The following is a 22,652-nucleotide window of genomic DNA, read 5'->3' as shown; positions in this document are numbered from 1 at the left end:
TATTTGTTGTACTGCATAATCCTGATTAATATAGTTTCATATTTAGCTTTGACTTATTTGTGGTGATTATCTCAGTAGGCCCTCTTCAGGGTTTCTGATATTTTTTATATAATTAGAATCTGTTTATTAATTACATCAAAAAATTGTGCCGATTTTTAATTTGGAGTGCATTGACTTCATAGTTTTACTTTTGGCATGAGATTAAGAGCTAACAGAATCCTTTGTGTATTTTATTGGCTAATGCTCAATGTGTGGGATTGAGGAACACGAACTATTTTATATTTTCAATTTAAAAATGTGTAATGGAAGCCACGACGATTGCACCCTGGCACTGAACCTGGCACTGAAGTCCTGTGACACTGAAGACCAGAGGTGTAGCCTCTTCTCACCATGCTTCCTCCCTTGACCTTCAGGAACAGCACCAGCAGAAACAGGGGCAGGCAGGAAGGAGCAGCAGGGGAGGGACAGGAAGGTCAAAGACATGTCAAGCCCACCACCAAGGAAAGTAAGGGCTCACCTGTGTCTGTGCAGCACGGCATTAAAGGCAAGTCCATCGGTCCAGCTGGTGGTGAAGTTGAGGACATTGACTGCGCTGTAGGGCCGAGTGGTCTGACGGACCCAGCTCAGCAGGATCTTCTCACTGTTGGTCTGCTGTAAGTCTGACATGACAGCCTTCATGACATCCTTGACCTGCTCAAGGGGAAACATGCTTGCCAGAACTGAACACGGCTATTCCCTCAAGTATTTCAATAAGGAGTACCGCACAAATTAACTGCTGTGGAGCCAAGGAAATGCTAACCAACCAGAAGGTAGGAGACAAGCAAGAAGCCCTCGGAAGGGACCAACACCCACTCCATTCTGGAGAACTGTGAGGGTGAATCTCCTCGGTCCCAGCCTAGCAGTTGGTGGTCCTATAACAGCCCCCATAGGCCATGCCACCAATGATATATTTCCCATTTAAGTGAAAACATGGTTGGAAGTGCCCACCTGCCAGTGCAAAATGATGCTCCAGAGTAACCCCAGCGTCAGCTTATGATTCCCATCCACAATGTCAGTTCCTCCTATGTTCACTAATTCCACCTGTGAACACACAAACAGAGCTTCAAGGACAACGGCTTCCCAGCATTCCAGCCTTGTGTTGTATAACATCTGCACAGAAGTATCCCTGAATGATAACGGAAGTCTCAGTTTACAGCAAAGGTTCAGTGGTTCTCTTTACTGTTTCCAATAAACCCTTGATGTCAGTGCACAGGGCAGGTGACTGTGTTCACCAGAAATCATGCTGATAGCAACAGACCACCCCCTCCCACCCCCACCGCCCCAAGTCACATTCCAAGCTTACATTGTTCTGGTGCAAAACCTGCAGCACTCTGTTGACATTATTTAAGGCATGCACCCTTGTGGAGCCACGTTCTTTTGGCTGGAAAATAAACACAAAAGCAAGTAAGTCCCATCATTCCTCCAGCTGCAAACAAATTGACAAAGGTGGGTGGAATGGTGGTGAGCATGCAGGGCCTCTGGGAGCCACCACCACCCTGGAGGCTAGTGTATACAGTCCACAAATTCCATAAGGAAGAATACCTTAAGATACTGGTTACCCAACTTGCCTGAACATTGGAATCTCCTAGACAGAGCTTCAAAATCTACCCATAATTGTGTTCAATCCACTCCCTCGCCAAAGGCTGTGATTTAATGGGTCTAAAGGTGTGATGTGAGTTTGGAACATTTAAAATACTACCCCCACCACCCCAGGGATTCGAACATGCAGACAAGCTTGGGAGCCAATGCTCTAGGAACAGTGCTCCTTGTATCTAAATTAGATCTCGATGCAGAGTTAGGAGAAGCTCTGGTGCCCCATTCCTTCACAGGGTAGGCCAATGGAGCAAGCAAGTGTGAGAGGCACTATCCCAGGTTCCAGGTGGCATTACCAGAGCCTGCCTGGAAGGCAGGAATCTCCCACCTGGGGCAAAAACAACCCCAACATCTTCTTTCTACCTCACTGATCAGGGAATCTTATCTGAAAGAGGAATCAGCCTCTCCAACAGGTGCCTAACCAGCCCCTGGAGGGCAGAAGAAAGAGTTTAACATTCCTCAGGTTTTGTCAACAATGGAATCAACTTGTGAGAGTGTATCTCTCAATATCCTTGTAATAATTCTACCTCTTCTGTGAAAGTGTCTATTTATACCACACAAGGCCTTTGTTACCTGTGCTATTTCTGTGAACAAGTCGAACACCTTATATGCAATAGTAACAGATTTTTTTTAAGAAATTTAAAAAAAAAGATGACAGCATCTATAAAATCTACTTTAAATAATTGTTAAATAATGCTTAAATGTGATTGTCTCAATACTCTCTATTTCTCAAAACATTATTAAAAACTTTACAAATCCATTTGTATAATTCTCAACTTAGTTTCTGAGCGATAAACATCTAGGGTAATTTCATTGTTGATAAAAGTTGAGCCCTCAAGAAAACTTCACTATATCACCGTATCAAAACAGTAGTCAAGCCACATTTTTAATGTTTCTCTTTCAGATGTGGTCGTGGGTCTTCTTTCATACCCAAGATGACTTATCTTACCTGAGATGTTCCCGTGAGGCCTTCTAAGAGATCCAGAAGCTTCCTTCCATCTTTGAGGTCTGTGAACATATCACTGATGGGCGGCTTCCCACTCTGAAAAGGAAAAGATAAAATGGGTGAGCTCAGCTGCAGAAATTCTGTGTACTCCCGACAAATAAATGTGTGGCTCATAGTTTCCAATTAAAAAGCACTCGGCAATCTGCAGACCACTCCAGCCTGCCTTGTATGGAAAGAACAAGTACAAACACAGAGCATTTTGGAATCTTGTAACCTTTTAAGCTAAAAGAAACAAACTGTGTGATTTCTTAGAAAGGAAGCAAGTAAAAGCATGGTTACTGCAAATATGCCTTGAGTATGATATGTCCCAAGAAATAAGCAATAAAGAAAAGCATTAAAATGCAAATGACTGTTGAGGAGCAAGGCACAGAGGCCAGCTGGAAGCATGGGCATCTCCATTCCTGCATTTCATACCCAACACCTAACAGTGCTCACTGGCAAGTGCACTACGGGAGCAGGTCCCAACTCTCAAGTGCAAGGTCTGTAACTCTAGTCATCTCACCAATGCAGGTATTTTTAAATCGATGTATGAATTCAGTCTCACTCTAGCACCATGGCTGGTAACATTTGTAGAATCCCCAAATTCTTTGGCCCTGACTAATAAACAGCACCAACTCGCACTGATAAACATATTCTAGTAGTGTCTGCCTCCAGAACATTCCGCTCCCCTCACACTCTGTCGGACATATACTTGTCTGCCTATAAAGGCGTGTGCTGCTCACATCCGAATGATCACTGACAATCAGATGACTGTTTTAAGCACAGTTTGACAATTAATGCAAGCCTGGCTTAGTGACTTGCCATCCTTCTAGATTCCAAGTTCTTATAAACATTAACTAACATAACATTATGCAAAATTCCCTGAACAACTATAAAACACAATGTAAGGAAGATTGTGTTATCATCTTGGGTCAAAGTGTTCCCTTATAATACGAAATTTTCACAGCGGTTAGTAATTCCAACACCTGCCAACAATAAAAATACTTTATAACCAATCATTCTTTTTATCCTCCTCATTTCTCACACTCAGACATAGGAAGCAAATTTTTACTCTAGGCTTGAAAGGGAGGACAGGGCAGGGAGCCATTCTGAAGTTTCCTAAAACTTGGCAAACGCCCCTTTGGTTTTCTTTCACATCTCTTTTGCAATAAGTGTGAGACTCAACCAATGCATGTTTTAAAAAAAAAAAAAAAATCCCTTTTCCCTAGCTGACACACAGTACTCTACAAGAGAAAATTTACAGTAAGGCCTTTCCCTACCACCAGCAAACAATAAGCTGTGTCTGAAACAAGCTGCCTCGCCTTTCTCAGCTGCCATCATTGCGGGCAACGATGCTGTTGGCAGCCCACAGATTGTCTCCACGGACCACAACAACAAATAGATTTGTGTGAGGCAGAAAGTCCATTCCAGAGGCAGTATTTCAGGAAACAGAGCAAAGGAATTTTCTCTCACACATGAAAGAATTCTGCGCCATCAGGACAAGCAAAGCAGTAGTGACCTCAAAATCATCTGTGTCTAATTCTTCTTAACCAACCAAAGCACCAAGCAAATCAGCCAACAAGAACTAAACTTCTTATGAATCCAGTGTGGTAGCCTACTGGCTAAAGTCCTCGCCTTGCACACACCAGGATCCCATATGGGCACTGGTTCTAATCCCAGCAGCCCCGCTTCCCATCCAGTTCCCTGCTTGTGGCCCGGGAAAGCAACTGAGGACAGCTCAAAGCCTTGGGACCCTGTACCCATGTGGGAGACTCAGAAGAGGTTCCTGTCTCCTGGCTTCGGATTGGTGCAGCTCTAGTCATTGAGGCTGCTTGGGGAGTGAATCACTGAATGGGAGATCTTCCTGTCTCTCTTCCTCTCTGTATATCTGACTTTCCAAGAAAAACAAAATATATCTTTAAAAAAAATTCAAACCGTAGAAACAGCAAAGAGAAGAGAAAATGGAGTATATGAAAAAACGAGTCAGATTATCTGAAGCACAGAAACGTTGTTAAGATACAGTAAAGAAAAGGACAACCAGAAAACAGGGCAGCATCTCATCCTTCATCAAACTCATTCTCCACTTTCAAATACAAAGAAGAGGATAACACAGTAACACCAAATGGAGGAAATGCAAATAGCTGCCCATATTACAAACTACCGTGCATGCCCACTGGCCTTATCTAGACAAGATGTTTCTTAAGGGTCAGAGTCATTTGGCTTTTGCACACATATTTGTTTAACTGTTAAAAGCTCAGGTGACAGCTGTTCAATCTATGCTCGATATTCTCATTTATATCACGTGCCATAACATCAGTGTTTTCTAGAGTTACAAAAGTGACGGCAAGTTTCAATGTCCAAAAAGACTGAAAAAAACAGTCAGTACTCCTTCATTCTGGCACAAAGGTACCATCAGGATTTGAATATAAGAACATATCAATTCATAAAGAAAGTTCTTACAAGTTTCAGATTCACTACTATGTAATACAATGACCTGTAGGGACATATCTCATTCCAAAATGGTTACCCACTTCCTGTTGCAAAATGAAACCTTCCACACGCAATTCTCAAACAAATGAGCCAACTGGGACAAAGGTATTCCAATAAAACCTGATTTGTGGAGAATGGAATTTGAATTGCCTTTGATTTTGCCCATGTCACAAAATCATGCAACAACTCAAAAATGGAAAATCTTCTTTAGAGGCCTTTCAAAAACAGACGAGAGATTTTCTTAAACACAATACCCAACACAGCAGGTATGTTCTGACAAACTTACAGAGCTAAGGATGCGTACAGATATAACAGGAAGCTAGCTGAAAACGGTGTTAAGAGAGCTCTGGTGCTGGGCTCTCAGCCTAGCTGTAGGAGGCCCACAGCCCATAACAGAACGCCAGGGTTGGACACTCAGCTCTGCTCCTGACCCCAGCTATCACAGACCTAGAGAAGCAGCAGCTTGGCGGCCAGAGTGGCTGGGTCCCTGCCAAGAACGCGGGAGATCGGGATGGGCTCATTCCTCAAGTCTTTAGTCCCAGTCAAGGTCCACAGCAGGAAGTGATGAGACTCAGGGTACTTTATCTCATAAACGCACAAAAACGCTTTCAGAAAAAGGTTTGTTCTGCTGCAGAATTTCTATACTTATGCACTATTTATCCACAATGCACACATTAAATAAATTTTAAGTATGTTGTATGCATATATTTAAAGCATTTTTGTACCAAAATTAACTTTATTTTTTAATTCTATTGTCTTTCACTTATTTGAAGAACCTTCGTGTTATTTACATATATTACTTATTCCTTCACAATAGCATTTTAAAGTAAATATCAACTTCATTTGCATTCTACAGAAAGGAAACTGAGACAGAGATAATACAACCATCTCATACACAGAGTCGGTGCCAAATGCAGGGGTCATAAACCACTGAAATTACGAGGACACAACCCTGCAACTTGTACGGAAGGAAACATTTGCTCACTAGGGGTAGGATGGAGCACATCTAAAAACTTCCCAAAGAGGGTAATGAGAAATATGCCACAGTCAAGTGAGTTCAAAAGAAGACCATTTGTTTCCTTCCAACACCCATCCTTAAAGCATGTTTGAGGCACAAAATACCCAATCCACTCTATGAAACAGTTTGGAAATGTCAGAAGTCATCTTCTAATAAAAATAAAAAGTGATTCAGCCTGACAGCTGATGCCTTTTTTAGATTTTTAAGTCTTTGCAAAGAAAAGACTGAGTTGCAGAGGCTTCTATGATGGAGAAAACATGTAATAATCATTCATTTGGAGGACGACTTGGTCAACACCCCCTTTGTGTTTGGCCTTGCAGAAATGCCAAGTGCAAGACAGGGTTTTCCAATGAACAGAAAACAGCACAGATGAACCATCCTGAATTTAGGGGGCAGCTAAGCCTTGGGTCACATAAAAAGATGTAAAAGGCAACATGATATGAGTCCAGATGACAAACCCTGCAGTTCTGACGTGACCAACCACCTCCAGCTGGTAGTGGCTCACTTTGCTACAGCGAATTCTCATCTCCCCATTTCGACAAGAGGGCCTGACATTAACAACTGCAGATCTCTCTCTCTCCCGTCCCCTCTCTCCTTCTCTCTGCTCTTTCAAATAAAACGAATCCTCATTAAATATAAAAACAGGACCCAGCACAGTAGCCTAGAGGCTAAAGTTCTCGCTTTGCAGATACCAGGACTCCATATGGGTGCTGGTTCTAATCCCGGCAGCCCTGCCTCCTATCCAGCTCTCTGCTTGTGGCCTGGGAAAGCAGTTGAGGACAGCTCAAAGCCTTGGGACCCTGCACCCATGTGAGAGACTTGGAAGAATTTCTGGGCTCCTGGATTTGGATTGGTGCAGCTCCAGCCATTGAGGGCTCCTGGGGAGTGAATCACCAAACAGAAGATCTTCCTCTCTGTCTCTCCTCTTCCCAGTATATATGGCTTTCAAATACAAATAAAATAAAATCTTTTAAAATAGAAAAAATAAATAAAATAAGTAAATAATAATAATAACTAAAACATCATTCAGGCAAACAACTTGTCAACAGAATACCAGCTCAATAGTTATCTATGCACACAGCAGGACCATATTAGAGTACAGAAATGAACTACAGCATCAATCAACATCAAATCCCTTGAAGATTTAGCTAGGCCACACACACACACACACACACACACACACACACACACACACACACACTCAGCTATGCATAATGAGGAAATAAGCTGAACTGCAGAACTCCAACTTCTATAACAGCACTTATTCCATTTTATCCAAACCAAAACATTCCGGATTCTTTGATTTTACCCTCTACCTCTCACCCACTCACAAACTGTGTTCTCTCTTGAAAAGTATAAGCAGCGCAAGCCCTTCTCACCAAGTCATCCTGCAACTTTATCCCAAACCGCAGTCATCTCTCACATGCCCTGCCGACTCTCATCTCCTTGCTTATTCGTGAAAGCCACAATCTTCCTACTTTTTCTTTCATCCCTCCTTTAACCGAATGAACTTCCATTATAGACAAACAATCCAAACCCTATATACTACTTAGTGTGGGACCTGGGCTCTGTCCTCTCTCTGTTCTAAAACTGTATTATTGTCTCCCATTTTTTCAGTATTCCCAAATCACAATGGATATCAGAGATGAATGTTAACAGCAGGAGTAGTAATATAAAAAAAAAAAGCCTGTAAAAAATTGAATATGGAAGTAAAATTTAGGCAATGCAATTTAAAGCTATTAAAAGAGTAAATGCTAATTATTTGTCCCCACCCCCACCCCCCAAAAACACCTGAGTTTTCACTTTGGAAAGCTATCAGAGCCTTCTTTCTGCGGAGCGCACAGCGGACACTGAGACCCGAGGGTGGCAAAGACATCCTCACCCTCAAGGCAAGCGGAACCAACGAGAGGTCAACAAAAGCCAGCCTGGTCCTGCCAAAACTGTACCAAGCAACTGATACTGGCAAAGAAAGTCTCTGTCCTCCGGCTTCCCTAAACCCATTACAAATAATCAAGTTGTAACTGTGTGTAAAAACAAATTGAACACGTGACGCTAAGCATGCACTACAAATTTATGGCAGACAAAAATGCATGATTTATAGTAAACTTGAACTCTTTGACATTGTTTATTTGGTTATCTATTCGCTCCATTTTTAAAATAGGATTTGAAGCAGTCTGTTCCATGCAGTTGCCACTTCCGTTGTTTATTCTAAACACACACAATTGAGCTTCAAAAAGTTCTTGGAGAAATTAACAGCTAATGCAAGTGTTTCATGAACTTCTTCAAGTCCCCTACAGAGACAACCTATACACACAGCAATGGATCAGCATTCATCTTGGAGATTAATCTGCCGCCCCAAGGCTGTCACCATGATGTAAGGGTAATGCCTCCACCTGCTAAGCCACATTCTGTTTGGGCACCTCATCATGTTCTCTCCGTCTCCCTGCTAATGGCTGGGAAAAAGCAGCAGCAGATGGTCCAAGTATGTGGTTCCCTACCACCCACATGGGAGACCTGGATAAAGTTCCTGGCTCCAATTTCTGTCTGGCTCAGCCTCTGTCTCTCTCCCCTTCCGTCACTCCTTCCCAATCACTCCCTTCCTCCCTCTCTCTCCCTATACTCCCCTTCCATCATTCCCACCCCCTACATCTTATTCTCTCCTAAACTGACTTTCAAAATACGTATTTTTTAAAAGACTCCAACATTATCTTGTAACTAACTAAGTTTTATCTTCTCTCTTTTCAAGAAGTCAGTCAATTTAAATAGTCAAAAAGTATAAATATGAGAATCAGGTTGGTGCAATAGGGAAAGGACACGTTTAAACAGACAGGGAAACATCAGCCAGTGTGAAGCAGAGAGGATACATTCCAGGAAATAGCAGAGTACAGAACAAAAACAGAGGGGTACCTGGAGACTGACAGACACAGGAAAACAGCAGAGGACACAACGGTGTGGTGTTGCAGTGACCAGTACCCCAGCAGCATCAGCAAGCAGCAATCTGAACTGCACCAGCAGCCAGAACTCCACCAGCAACAAGGAGGGAAAGGACATTCACCAGAAGCTCAGGAGGTGAACCCAAACTAAGAACAGCTGGCCTGTTTGATTTGACCATGAACAGAGACACAGTGGTGGTCCCAGATGGGGTGACATGAGAAGAGAGTCGATTTCACAGCCCAGGCTGCCCCATAGAGCCAAATCAGGTGCTATTTTGTATAGGGAGGCAAAGGCTATGGAACAGGACTGCACATCTGCAGAGCTGGGAGTGAACTCATTTCTGACTCTGTGAACTACATCAATGTGGCATCCTACAGTTTCCACCCGAGACAGGTCTGGGTAGCCCTCAGACCTGATGGCCAGCAGATTAAGAGCTCTAGTATTGGCACATCAGGTGCCATTTTGCAGTGTGGCAAAAAGGGGATGAATAGTAGCTGCGTAATGGAGACTATCATATCCAGATATGATGATACAATGCAGTATGCATCTCTACTTCCAGATCAAACATGGACTCTGAATGAAACTGTTTACTACATCTTGACAATAGGATGTTGGACTCTGTCATTGTCCATGCCCACAATGAAGGACATGTGACTGTTTATGAAGAGCAATACCATAGTAATAATACAGGGGAACTTAGTAGGGAGGAGGGTAAGGAGGGAGGGAGGAAGGGAAATCCCAGGGCCTATGAAACTGTATCATATAATGATGATAATAGTAAAAAGTAAAACATAAATAATGTATTATTTTTCAATACACTGAAAACAGAATATTTTTAACTTGTAAATTCCAAATCACAAAACGATACAAATTTAGCGCTGTTGTTGGTTCTTGGAATTGTTCAAATTCTTAAAAATCAATCATGTATCTGTGAGCATTATGTATTACTCAGCTACTATAGTAGGCCCCACATGTAAATATATTTTTCAGAGCATTTTACAACAAGTGTTATACATATATATTTTCCCCAAGTGATGAATTTTTTTCATTTGAAAGAATTACACAGATAGAAGTGAGAGAGAATCTTCCATCTACTGGTTCACTCCTCAAATGGCCACAACGGCCAGAAATGAGCTAATCCACAGTCTGGACCTTCTCCTGGGTCTCCCACATGGGTACAATGGTCGTCTTCCTCTGTGTCCATATAGGATGCAGGCATTCTGCAGGCTGAGGTTTAGCCTACCATGCCACAGTGCCAGCTCCACCCTCCTCACCACCCCCCATGAATTTTAAATGATCGAGAATTGTTCTTTGGATTTCTTCTATTATCTTAGTCTCTGAAAATGTTTACTTATTTATTTATTTGAGAGACAGAGAAGCATAAGCTTCCATCTGAGGTTCACTCCTCAAATGGCTGCAACAGCCAGGACAGCCTCTGGCCAAAAGCCAGGAGTTAGCAGCTCAGTCTCAGTGTGTGGCTACCTGCTGCCTCCTGGGATGTTTTCTGGCAGGAGCCAGAGCTGGAGTAGAACCCAGACACTATGATACAAATGTAGATGTCTTAACCACTAGCTAAACACCCTCTATTTCCTAATTTATCATGTCTAGCATTATTTTGCAAAGTAAATATTAAAAAGAAGAATATCTCTAGCCAAGAGAGATATGGTAAAAATGGTAAGGTTAGGTTTGTCCAAGTCATGAAGTGTGCAGCTTAATCAGTGCAATGAAGATGGTATACACTTCCATGTCAACTGCTAACTCGCTTCCATAGTTATAGAATAAAAGCAACATTGCTTGTGATAGAGGGCTAGAAGTAGAATGAGGACTTTGAATTAAGAATCAATATAAGCCTCCACAAAGGAAAACCTGCAAAATGTGCTACAATTAGTGCGTGCAAGGATCCTAGCCATTCACAATAATCAGCACACACTCTTCAGGTGAAAAAGATTCCCTGCTTAACTTTGATGGTGGAAGAGAACAAAAGCACGAGAGAGATAAGGCAGGCAACCAAGCAATGACATCCAGGGTGTTCACAATCAATGACTGTGCTCTGACCTTCAGAGCTACAAAATGCTATACAATATTCGCTGAATCTAGTATCTTCCAGAGAACCTGCCCTAAGTTATTCAGGCATGTAACACAACGTTCACCTTGAGAGTGGTAAGCAAAGTAACTGCGATTACTGTTGGGTGATGAGGAACCCTGTAGGGGAGCCAGACAGCTGGAGGTCAGAGTTGGGGCCATGTGAATGTGCTGACAAACAGGCGAAGTCCACAGGTTGAATAGATTCTAACTGCATGTGTATACCAAACAAAGACTGCAGGCAAACCCAACAGGCAATACAGCTCCTGATCTCAATGCACAGCTGGGTTGGTTCCTCAAAAGATAGACTTTCATGGGCCTAAGGCATGCACTAGTAGTGGCACTGATAACAGTCTTGGGAAGGAAAACAGAAACTTCTCTTGTGTAATAAAGGAGCCGTGACTACCATGGCCTTCTTTCTCACTGGGTTCTTTCGTTCAAGGCAGCAACAGGCCCAACGTCTTGGCCAGTACCTAGATAACCCTTCCTACAGTTTTACAATGCAAGGCCAACATCAGAGCTGCTCAGGAGACAGACAGAAGACAATCTTGAAGTACACCTGTCCACCCCTTGCAGTGTTCACCCTTCTTTCTTCTCCTTTATTGTAAACTGGTGTGGACTTCTGTCCTGACTGCCTGTCTACATTAAATCTCCTACACACACTCAATAACAAACTGCATTACCCCATAATCTATGTGGTCACCAAGGGATCTTTCTGTTGGCATAGCAGCAAAATACAAGTTTCACGTGCCTCCACTCTGGCTCCGTTCATGCAGGGTGATGACTACCCTTAGCTATTAAAGCTAAAAGCTTCCCAGGCCAAAGACAGCTGAAAATGAGAGAAGAGCCTCCTCGTTCTACTTCAACAGAAAACAACTGCCTTCCAGCAATCTCTCGTTGTAGCTCTCAGGCCGTATTAACTTGGGTCTCTCCAAGCCTACAATACCAAAGCCCATTGATGAAGCTGCATATGCAACTGAGGTCAACTGGACTAGCATATAGCAGGACAGCTCTCACTCTTTTCTGGAAGGCCAATCCCAGAACCGATCTTCAATTACTAAGACTCAACAGGTATTAATAAATGTGTTTCGCAATAACAAATACTAACAGGCATGATCGAAATAATATATTAGAGAAAGGGAGCAATTGGCCTAGAAACAAAGATTCCTGTGCTTGACATCAGAGCGCCTGGGTTTAATTCTTGACTCCCGCTTCTGGCCAATGTGGACCTGACTGTGGCTCCTGACTCCCACTGCTGGCCAATGTGGACCTGACTGTGGCTCCTGACTCCCACTGCTGGCCAATGTGGACCTGACTGTGGCTCCTGACTCTCGCTTCTGGCCAATGCGGACTCTGGGAGACAGAAGTAACAGCTCCAGTAACTGGGCTTCTGCCACTCCCATGGGAGATGACAGAAACTTCAGCTCTGAGGTCAGCCCTGGCCCAGCCCCCACCACTACAGTCACCTGGGGAGTTAATCAACAAAAAGGAGCTTACCCATTCTGTCTCCCAAGTTGTGTGTCTCTCAAAACAATAATTATTTTCATTTAGCCAAGAAATTGGGTAATCTATTGATTATCCTACTTATACAAAGCACTGCATCATAATTACAAGTACCCCTTCCCTAAAATGTTTAGAACGAATAGTGTTTCAGATTTCAGATTCTGGGGAATTTTGCAACACCTGCACATACATATTAAGAAGTCTTAGGAATGACAGTCATCAAAACACAAAACTCATTTGTGCGTATATATCTTATACATAGAAACTAGAAATACTTTTACATAATGCTTGAAATACTTTTGTGCATGAAATAAGATTCATAGTGTGGAACCTTCTCCACTTGTAGCATCTTGTTGGCCCTCCAAAATATCTCAGACTTCATATTAACGTTTTTCAGCCTATTTAAAAATTTTTAAAACTTTAACCAAGTTTTTAAAAACATCATGTCAAATGAAAACAATGCAAGCAAAAAAAAAATTGCTTATATAAGCATATAGCCAAAATAAATCTAGAAGTTAGTATTTCAGAACACAGAATATATTTTACTACTTGTTTGATCACTTATCTTTTACAAGTTCTATAGGATAGACATAAAATGTAATGTCTTCTTAGAAGAGCATTTGAACAAATAGTTTCCAAAACAAGAAGTTGCTACACACGGAACTCCTGAAAAAGTTCATGGCCAATGGCACTAAAACGTGTTACAAAAAAACATGCAAATCCATGCACACAAATAATCTTTAAAAATTCATGGAAAAGGTCTAGTCTAAACAGGCATGGATTTGAAAACAATTTATAATCAAACCAAATTTATTTCCCCTTTCCACAAATATTTATGTTCCTCAAATTTATAGAATTAACTAATAAGCTCAATGATAACTCTTCAGACTCCAAACTCAACTAAAGATGCTATCAAACATCACACAAGGAAGCTGTGTGGTCCTGCGCAATATTGAAAAGAGGATTCGGCACCCAAAGGTGGCAGACTGCTTGGAGAGAACCTTCCAAACATCTCCCCTCTCTCACTTTAGTGATCATCATCTTCCAACATGAAGATGACAGGATGCTAAAAGCAGTGTCCCACCATCACATTTGAATCGCTCTTCGTATCTGAAACTCACAGGAAGGGTTCCCAGATCTCTCGCTCACAGCGTCAATGCACAGATCCAATGTAGGGTTGTGACCAGCACTCGAGAGAAGCCAACATTGGCACACACTTCTGCAGCTCAGCATTTTAAGTCTGCATATGCCCGGCCCAAGCTTCACTGGTTAAAGCTCTTTTCAAAATCGCGTCACCAAACTGATTTAAAAAAGAAAAAAAGCCTCTGCAATTTGTTACTTCTCAGCTCTGCCAGATGAGCAGCCCTGAAAGCCAGCCAAAAAAAAAAAAAAAGCAGGCTCAAAGTCAGAACAAATTTCCCAACAGCAAGGCAACCAGGCCTTTGCTGCCTCCCCCGGGAGACCGGCCCACCAACATACCAGAGGCTCTGAAAATTAGAGGGAACACAACATTCAAGTTTTACACAGCAGCCACTGGCACAGAGCAGCTGAATGGGCGACTTTTTAACGCACATCGTGTGGTTTACACCAGCGATATCACTAGTGATGGGTGCTGACTGGGTTTTTATTCAGCATTTCCAAATAATTAAAATCTCCTAGATCTTTCACGGCAAAGCCTCAATAAATTTTAGCAAATAGGAAGCAGGTGGTAATGATCAATTTTTTTTTTCCCCGCTAAAGGAATGAAAACCATCTGACTTGGAAAAAAAATAAAAAGGCTAGTAATTTCCCTGATATCATAAATAGACAGCATATCCGAGGGTCAGCGTTTTACTTCCCAACCCTTTGCTCCCCTAGTTACTTGCTTCTGAGCACTTTGTAACTTCCCAAAACACCAGGATCCTGATTCATATTACACCTTGTGACGTCTGGGGACACCCAGAGTATTCTGTACTCTGACACATTAACAGGATTTACAGTAAAAGGAATGTATATTTTTAGAGGCTATTTAACTAGCCATTGGATATTCAGATACTTAAAGACAATATTATACCAAATCATTCAGTATTTTTTAAGTCGGCTTTAAAAATCTTGTCTCAAGGAATGAATTGAGTCAGTGTCAGGTTTTAAACCTCACTGTTCTTCACTGTGAAATCTGTAGATGAAGAATGGTATTGAGTAAATAGCACAACAAAATACATGAAATCTGAATGGCTATTTTAAAATGGTTATGATTCCCACACAGCTCCAAGAACTCATGTGAACAGGGAAATTTTGTAAAACTAGATTTATTTACGTCTCTAAAGCACAACTTCTGGAAGCCCCATTTATAGACTGAATGCAGCCAGAGGAGAGAGAATAAAAAATAAAAACAATGCATGAAGTTTGGCATCACCGCACTGAGCTCACTGTACTCAAACTGTTGCAATTTCTTAGATAAATTCCTTTAAACTTTGACTTCTTGCTGCAAGTAATCTCAAAAGCAACATTTTCAGGGTCATCCAACTTCTAATCCTTTTTCTCCAAACAAAGGAAGCTTTTAGCTTCTATGCCAGTCTTGTAACTAGAATTAGAAATTATTTTTTTTTAAAAAAAAAAGATTCCAGTTTTTTATTGAATTAGAAGGAATCACAAGAATCCTGAGACAAATAAATGACATGGGATGTAAAGCCCCTATTTGTGTTACACAATAATAGATACATTAAGTACCAAGTTCATTTAATAAATTACTGTGGTGTTACTGGAGTTGGTATGATTTTATATCTTTGAAAAAATATATCAGTGCCAGACCCAGTACGGTAGCCTAGTGGCTAAAGTTCTCGCCTTGAACGCACCAGGATCCCATATGGGTGCTGGTTCTAATCCCAGCAGCCCTGCTTCCCATCCAGCTCCCTGCTTGTGGCCTGGGAAAGCAGCTGAGGATGGTCCAAATCCTTGGGATCTTGCACCCACGTGGGAGACCCAAAGAAGCTCCTGGCTTCTGGCTTCGGATCGGCTCAGCTCTTGCCATTGCGGCCACTTGGGGAGTGACTCAGTGGATGGAAATTCTTCCTCTGTTGCTCCTCCTCACTGAGTATCTGACTTTCCAATTTAAAAAATAATAATAATAAATTCTCTAAAAAATCAGTGCCACACCATAAAAAACTAAGAAATTTCTTTTCAATTATTTTTTCAATAGGCATCTCCATTCATCTACGCACTCCCTTCTGTGTTTCATTGTATTGTCCACTTTTCTTTATTCTCAAAATTAGTTTCAAAATGTTCAAATGTTCCCTAAATTTAGGCCTACCAAGCCAGTGATGCTTTTAAATTGACCTTGAAACTCAGTTCTAAGGCAATTTTTCTCCCAGTGATTTAATTAAGCTGCTACAAACTAAGCCTGCTTTGCTTGCTCTATGCAGATGACTGTATTAGCCTCAGTAATAACCAGGATGTATCATCTCCCCACAGCAACAACAATGAGACCACAGCAATAAAACCCCTCCCTTGCAGGCCTAGGCACTGGTTCAGACCATACTGTCCCAAATATGGTCCCAGGCAAATGGACTCTTCCAAAGTTGTCAAATCCAAAATTTATGTGATACATGGGTCTCTAGCATAAAGCAATTACTGAAATGTATCCTCTAGGATAAAGCAATTACTCTACTTATAAGGTAGAGTAACACAGAGAGATTTTCCATCTGCTTGAACTTTCCAAATGACTGGGTAAGGCCAAAGCCAAAGGCCAGAAATCAAGAACTCGATGGGGCCCAGCAAGGCGGCCTAACAGCTAAAGTCCTCGCCTTGAATGCGCTGGGATCCCATATGAGCACCAGTTCTAATCCAGGCAGCTCCACATCCCATCCAGCTCCCTGCTTGTGGCCTGGGAAAGGGGTCAAGGATGGCCCAACACCTTGGGACCCTGTGCCCGTGTGGGATACTTGGAGGAGATTCCTAGCTCCTGGCTTTGGATTGGCACAGCATCGGCCATTGCGGTCACTTGGGGAGTGAACCATCCGACGGAAGATCTTCTTCTCTGTTCTCTCCTCCTCTCTGTATATTTATTTATTTATTTTATTGCAAAGTCAGATAAACAAACAAACTCCATCAGGTCACCTTCATCTTTGGCAGGGAGCCAATGACTGGGCCAGCATCCTCTGCCTCTCTCGATGCATGAGCAGGAAGCTAGATCCATTGAAAGCAAAGAAGTTGTGCCCCAACCAGCATCCACACTGAACATGTGACCAATCAGCATCCACACTGGACATGTGACCAACCAGCATCCACACTGGACATGTGACCAACCAGCATCCACACTGGACATGTGTGCCTCTGAAGCAGAGGCTTACCCACTGCACTAACAGCCCCAACCCCATCCCCCAGAGTCTTAACCATTCTGTCAAAACCATTCTTCACATTCCTTACATTCACAGGGGTAAGATGAAATATCCCTCAAGAAAAACTTGCAAAACCTAAGAACTACTGCAGTGAAATAATCAACCATAAATGTTGGCATATGGAATAGTTTTTAACCAGTGCTGCTACTCAAAGTAACTTAAAAATCCCTGGTTTTGTTCTCAAAAAGACAACAACGCTTATTTTCCTGACCTTTACAACTCTCTAAAATACAGAACTTCGACAAATAAGTCTTAATTACAATAGTTTCTGTTCTATTTAAACGACTGCAATGGTGCTTCTTCAACAAGCTTTTTTTTGGTCATCCTGTGATGTAGATCCTACAATCCATTAACCTGGAAATTTCTTCCAACTTGAACTTCAGTAACTAATGTGTGATCATATTAAACCCCTGCCAATCCCTCTCTCGGGCAAGCTCTATTGATTTTGTTACAGGTGGCTAGAAATGCAGAGAAAGAATAGATCTTTGAGGGGAAAAAATGAGGAAGTACACAAGAAAATAACCCCCAGATTGGAAAAGCATTATGAACTGCATACATAATTATGAAAAGCCCTAAATATTGCTGTACGGGGTAGAAAGGCTACATGGCCAGTAGGAAGTGGGTGACAATCAAGCAAAGTGAAGCAGAACAAAATTTTCCCAGTGATATTTTCATTTCCTCAATGTGTCCAGGATTCCTCAGAACCAGAGACCATTGACTTACACGCCTGGACAAAGGTCAGAGTACAGAGCATCACCTGAGCTGTTCCCATCACAGCTGAGACCATCTAAGTCCACCAACACCTCAGTCACACCTTCAGTGGTGGCACAAGAATTGTCCAGCCATTTCCTAACTGGTTAAGAGACCACCAATGGGGCACGTCTTTCCTGCAGGCTCCTGCCCAGAAGAGGAGGGATCATGGAATGTTGAACACCCCAAGACCTTTCCAGTAACGTCTGGTGTCTCCCCCTCTCTCCTTTCAAGAGGCACCCCCATCTATCTCCTGGCTCTCTCCCAGGATGTGCCTTCTCTTTCCCTCTTCTTTCCGCATTCACCTGGCTAACCTCTCTACCTGCAACCAATACCTGGCTTTTTATTTCTATGCAAGACTGAAGGAAAAAACCCACCAAGCTTTTCTAGAAACAGCAGTTTCTGCTGAAACACACTTCAGAGGCAAATCAAGGAAGAACATGCATTCCTGCACACTCAAGAGGTTTTTACTACCTTACAAACATTAGGAGAAAACTTGCAGTAATTTGAATTCAGCTCTCTCAGCTCCAAAGAAGGCAGCTGAATCACCACAAAAAAAGATTCGAAGGTCTTTCTTACCTTTGAAAAGCGAGCATTTATCCATTTGGTAAAGGTTTTCTTCTGCACATCATTGTGTTCATCTATGGGAAGAGCGGAGAGAGAGCATGAGAATTTGCACCTTTGTAAGTGCACTAAGTTGCCATCCATAGGAGCTTCAAATCATCCTATCTAATGAGGCACAGTGATGCTCCGGCCAGCAGAGCCAGTGGTGAAGCACGAACAGGAGACCAGTGATAGTAGAAGTCTCTGCGAAGTCTCCCTTTACTGCTCCTTCACCTCTGCTTATATACTCTTCTCCCTACCTCCTCATTTAGCAGGATATTGGATACAGATGAGTCCAATTAGTCCAGGTGTTTTTAGCCACAAGCCCAGTTCCTCTTCCTGCCCAGGCTAAGGAGCACTAATCAACTCCTTAGCCCACAACACCGGGATGCAGGCAGGTCATGAAGACTGTGATGGGTATCAAGTTCATCTCCTAGGGAGCCTGCTAAGGCATGCCACGGAAGCAGGCTCTAGCCCCTTTGAAAGAGACCTGGTCTCTCTGAGGCTGTTGCCGATTGCTATGAAATCCAGGATTGTAGGATAGCATCAGGAACCAACTCTCTGTTACACAACATACTGCCTAGTGCATTTTGTGTAAGTGAAATGTTAATCATGACAATACAGTGAGCATGTTCAAAACCAACATTCAGTTACCTAACACAGGCCCCGGAATCCATGATTCTAGCTTGTACTACCTGCCCTTTGCTTCCCATGTTTTCACAGATGTTCAACACTCTCAAAACAAACACAAGTGCAAGGTTTACAGAGCATTTTGGAAGCCACTTTCCCATAAGAAGCTTATATAAGGTTTTAATGATCTTCAACTATGCAAACAGTTTACAGGCACAAAAATCAGGAGCTTAAGAACATCATCAATCTTGGTTTTTACTACATATTTGTTTTCCAATCCACAGCAGATGAAAGCTAATCTTAAGGATCTAAATCACGGGCCCAGCACAGTAGCCTAACAGCTAAAGTCCTCGCCTTGCATGCACCAGGATCCCATATGGGAACTGGTTCGAACCCTGACCACTCTGCTTCCCATCCAGCTCCCTGCTTGCTGCCTGGGAAAACAGTCAAGGATAGCCAGAAGCCTTGGGAGCCTGCACCTGAGTGGGAGATCCAAAGAAGCTCCTGGCTCCTGGGTTCAGATCGGATCAACTCCAGCTGATGCGGCTACTTGGGGAGTGAATCATCCAATGGAAGAGCTTCCTCTCTGTCGCTCCTCCTCTCTGCATATCTGACTTTGCAATAAAAATAAATAACTCTTTAAGGAAAAAAAAGCCCTGAGCTCCTTGTGATAGGTGGAATGATTTCCCTCAGATTAAGGAGGCCATGGAGTATAACAGAAAGGGCAAAGGACTTTAGAATCAAATAGATCACAGCTCAGCCCACTGACGGCATGAGCCCTGGGTAAATTTTCATGACCCACCCAAGCCATATCATCCATAGCCGCAAACTGTGAATAAATACTATCTAGCCTGTACAGAGATTATAAAGATGTTTCAAGTAAAAACAACAAGCTGGTGTTTAGCTTGTGGCTGTTATAATTACCCAAGTATATAAACATAAGCAAAGATAATAAACCAATGTCCATTTAACCCTTTGAATTGCTTCCGAACATCTGCTCTTCAGCCGCACCCCAGTTTTTTACAACCAGCAAGCGTCAGTGCTGGCGTCAGGCCTGCAAAGTGGCACCTGAACGATGTCTAAGTCATTATGAGAAGCAGGGAAAAGCCTGGAAGGCTGCCTTTCCACCTGCTTATCCCGCACTGTCTACCGCAGGACTGCTCCACATTCTAACAGTGAGTTACCGAGGGGCCCATGCACCCTGGCTCCACGCCTCAGCTCCAGGAGGGCTGCTTTTTACCTACAGACACAACCTTTTCCTGAATCTTTAAGATTAGAGAACCCTATCTATCCTTCCACCAACCTTGTGGTGTCTTTGGTCCTTACTCCTTATCGAAAGGAGAGTTTATGACGTAAAGGTCATTCCTGGGATAAATAGAACAGCAGCTTCAGAAAAGAGTGCACTGTTTCAGATCCATACCAGTAATTGGACACTGGCTCCAAGACGCAATGGAGCAACTGCTATAGAAAGCAAAAGTGTTCTCGAAGAAAAGGCTTGGTGTCAGTGGTCCTCGGAGGTGACCTTCTTTCCAGGAAGGATAATGAAGACAGCCTCGGTCCCTATTTCAGGCTCTCTACTATTTGATCAATGCCAGAGGTAAGCTATTTATTAACCACGAGGCCTTGCTTACACATTCTCAATGTCCAAGATTTTGTTACCCTACCCTAGAGGGTCAGAGCTCAGAATGTGCTCAGAATGTAAAACCACCACCACCTTTCGAGCTGCAGAGGGCGCTATATGGGATGCGCCTAAATAAACAATATTATCACTCTTCCAGCCACTTGGAAAATCCAATTATTTGTCCCATTGTTTAAAAAGGATTCATCTTTGTAAACTTTCCTTTAACCATTATTCTTTTTTTTTCCCTAAAACCATTATTCTTTAATTCCATGAATAAAACATAGAAAAGCTGTAAAGAAGAACTAATGCCTCTAAATTTCATAATATTCATATAATAAATTGTTTCAGAAACAGTTGAGGACTAAGTATAAGGGAGAGCTATTACTACATTTTTAACATTTTAGTTTTCCTTAATCTTACTTGGACAATTTAACTTTGTTATGTGGAAAACATATTAAGGGGTGGGCATTTGTCCCAGTCGTTAAACACATTCCACATTAGAGTGCTTGAGTCAGTACTGGCTCCTGACTCTGGCTTCTCACTAATGCAGTCCCCAGGAGGCAGGAGCGAGTGGCAGCTCAGGGAATGGATCTGCCCACCTGAATGAGAAATCCCAACTGTGCTTCTGACTGCCAGCATTAACACCAGTCTAGCTGTTGCAGCCATTGCAAGAGCAAACTAGGAAATGAGCATTCTCTCACTTGCTGTCTACCTACCCACCTCAAACAAAGAAAAAGTTAAATACGTGTGTGTGTGTGTGTGTGTGTGTGTGTGTTTAGGGTTCTCATGAGTACCTACCACCTTCCTAAATAATAAATAAGATCTCTTCATTTCTTCACCTATACAAGAAAATTTTAAAACATATATTCTTACCAAAGATGTTTATAGAGATTAGTAATGTTTTAATAACAGCCTTTAATCTTGGGTCAAATTAACATCTGATATAAGTTTCAGGTACTGATACAAAATAAAGTATTTTCATAAAAATGAACTTATCTAACATCTAGAGATTAAAAAAAAACACTCCAGAATTTAGTAACATTCACGCATTTTTTTTCCTAATATAGTGAAAGAGAGAGGAAAAAAAAATAGAGGGGGTTGTGTTTCCAAAAGCATTTAGTTTATATTTCCTTTGTCTCTCTCATACACACACACCTTTTACTTTCAAGCAGACAAGATCCACGTAAGGCAAGAATTAGCCTGTAGCTTTTCAGTTAAGAGACAGAAAAATGTAACAAATGTGAAATACCTACTTGCACAAAACTGCCCTCTATACCACAGTGATTAAGCTAACCGCGGTGGCTTGTGTCTGTGAGTCAAGGGGTAAAAACAGAGCAGCAAACTGACTGCAGGACACTCAAAGCTGGCATCCCATTTTGATCCAATTTATTACTGATTTTTTTTTTCAAGCCAGTGACTTATTTCAATTTCACCGAAACCAGAAATGTTTGAGAACACAATTCAAAATGCCATATACCCAAATGATTTATGTATAAAACAGGTGAATATGAAATCTACCTTTCCCAGATTTAAACAAGGCTTTCTCTAGATTGGGATTTTAGAAACACTTTGCTGGCTTAGTAAACCTTACCCATTAATGACCTTTCTCCACGAGGGAGACGAACACGGGACTGCATTAAGAGGAGAAAAATGTGTTAAATCCCTTAAGGCTGCTTTTCCAAATTCTTCTCCGAAATAGTTTGCTCTTCTTAAAATGCTTCTGGCATGCTCACACAGATCCAAGGGCCTTGGCGGCTGTCTGCTCTGACATCTCAACCTCAGCGACACGGGAGAGAAAAAGCAAGAAAGCTCAGCAAAACCACATGAAAATCTGCAGAGAAACCGGTTTCAAAAAGGTTTTTAGCTCACCAGCTCAAATGCGTATCCACAAATTCCTTTAGCAGAATTTAGCAACACATCTCAACGTCAGTGCTAACCTGGCTGTGGCAGAGAAACTCAGTGCTGTGTCCCCAAAGCAAACACATAAGCCTCAGTCCCATAGTTAGCACTCCTGGAACACCATGGGTG

General features: G+C 42.2%; 1 protein-coding gene across 9 annotated transcripts in view; it reads right to left on the bottom strand.

Annotated features, from left to right (window-relative positions):
* The window catches only part of UTRN (utrophin), a 491,247-nt gene that overhangs the window by 359,543 nt on the left and 109,052 nt on the right, over positions 1 to 22,652 (bottom strand). For all 9 annotated transcript variants that reach the window (XM_040965592.1, XM_040965598.1, XM_040965593.1 and 6 more), the window contains 5 exons: positions 18,350 to 18,411; positions 2,582 to 2,674; positions 1,343 to 1,420; positions 988 to 1,080; positions 518 to 690 (listed from right to left, as the gene is read on the bottom strand). In XM_040965592.1, the coding sequence (XP_040821526.1) occupies positions 518 to 690; positions 988 to 1,080; positions 1,343 to 1,420; positions 2,582 to 2,674; positions 18,350 to 18,411 (499 nt within the window). The remainder of the gene's footprint in view (positions 1 to 517; positions 691 to 987; positions 1,081 to 1,342; positions 1,421 to 2,581; positions 2,675 to 18,349; positions 18,412 to 22,652) is intronic.

This window comes from Ochotona curzoniae, unplaced genomic scaffold, assembly GCF_017591425.1.
Source record: "Ochotona curzoniae isolate NIBS_2020 unplaced genomic scaffold, NIBS_Ocur_1.0 scaffold_3890, whole genome shotgun sequence".
NCBI classification, from domain to species: domain Eukaryota; kingdom Metazoa; phylum Chordata; class Mammalia; order Lagomorpha; family Ochotonidae; genus Ochotona; species Ochotona curzoniae.
Note: the sequence above shows the minus strand (reverse complement) of the source record. Positions and strands in the feature narration are given on the sequence as shown.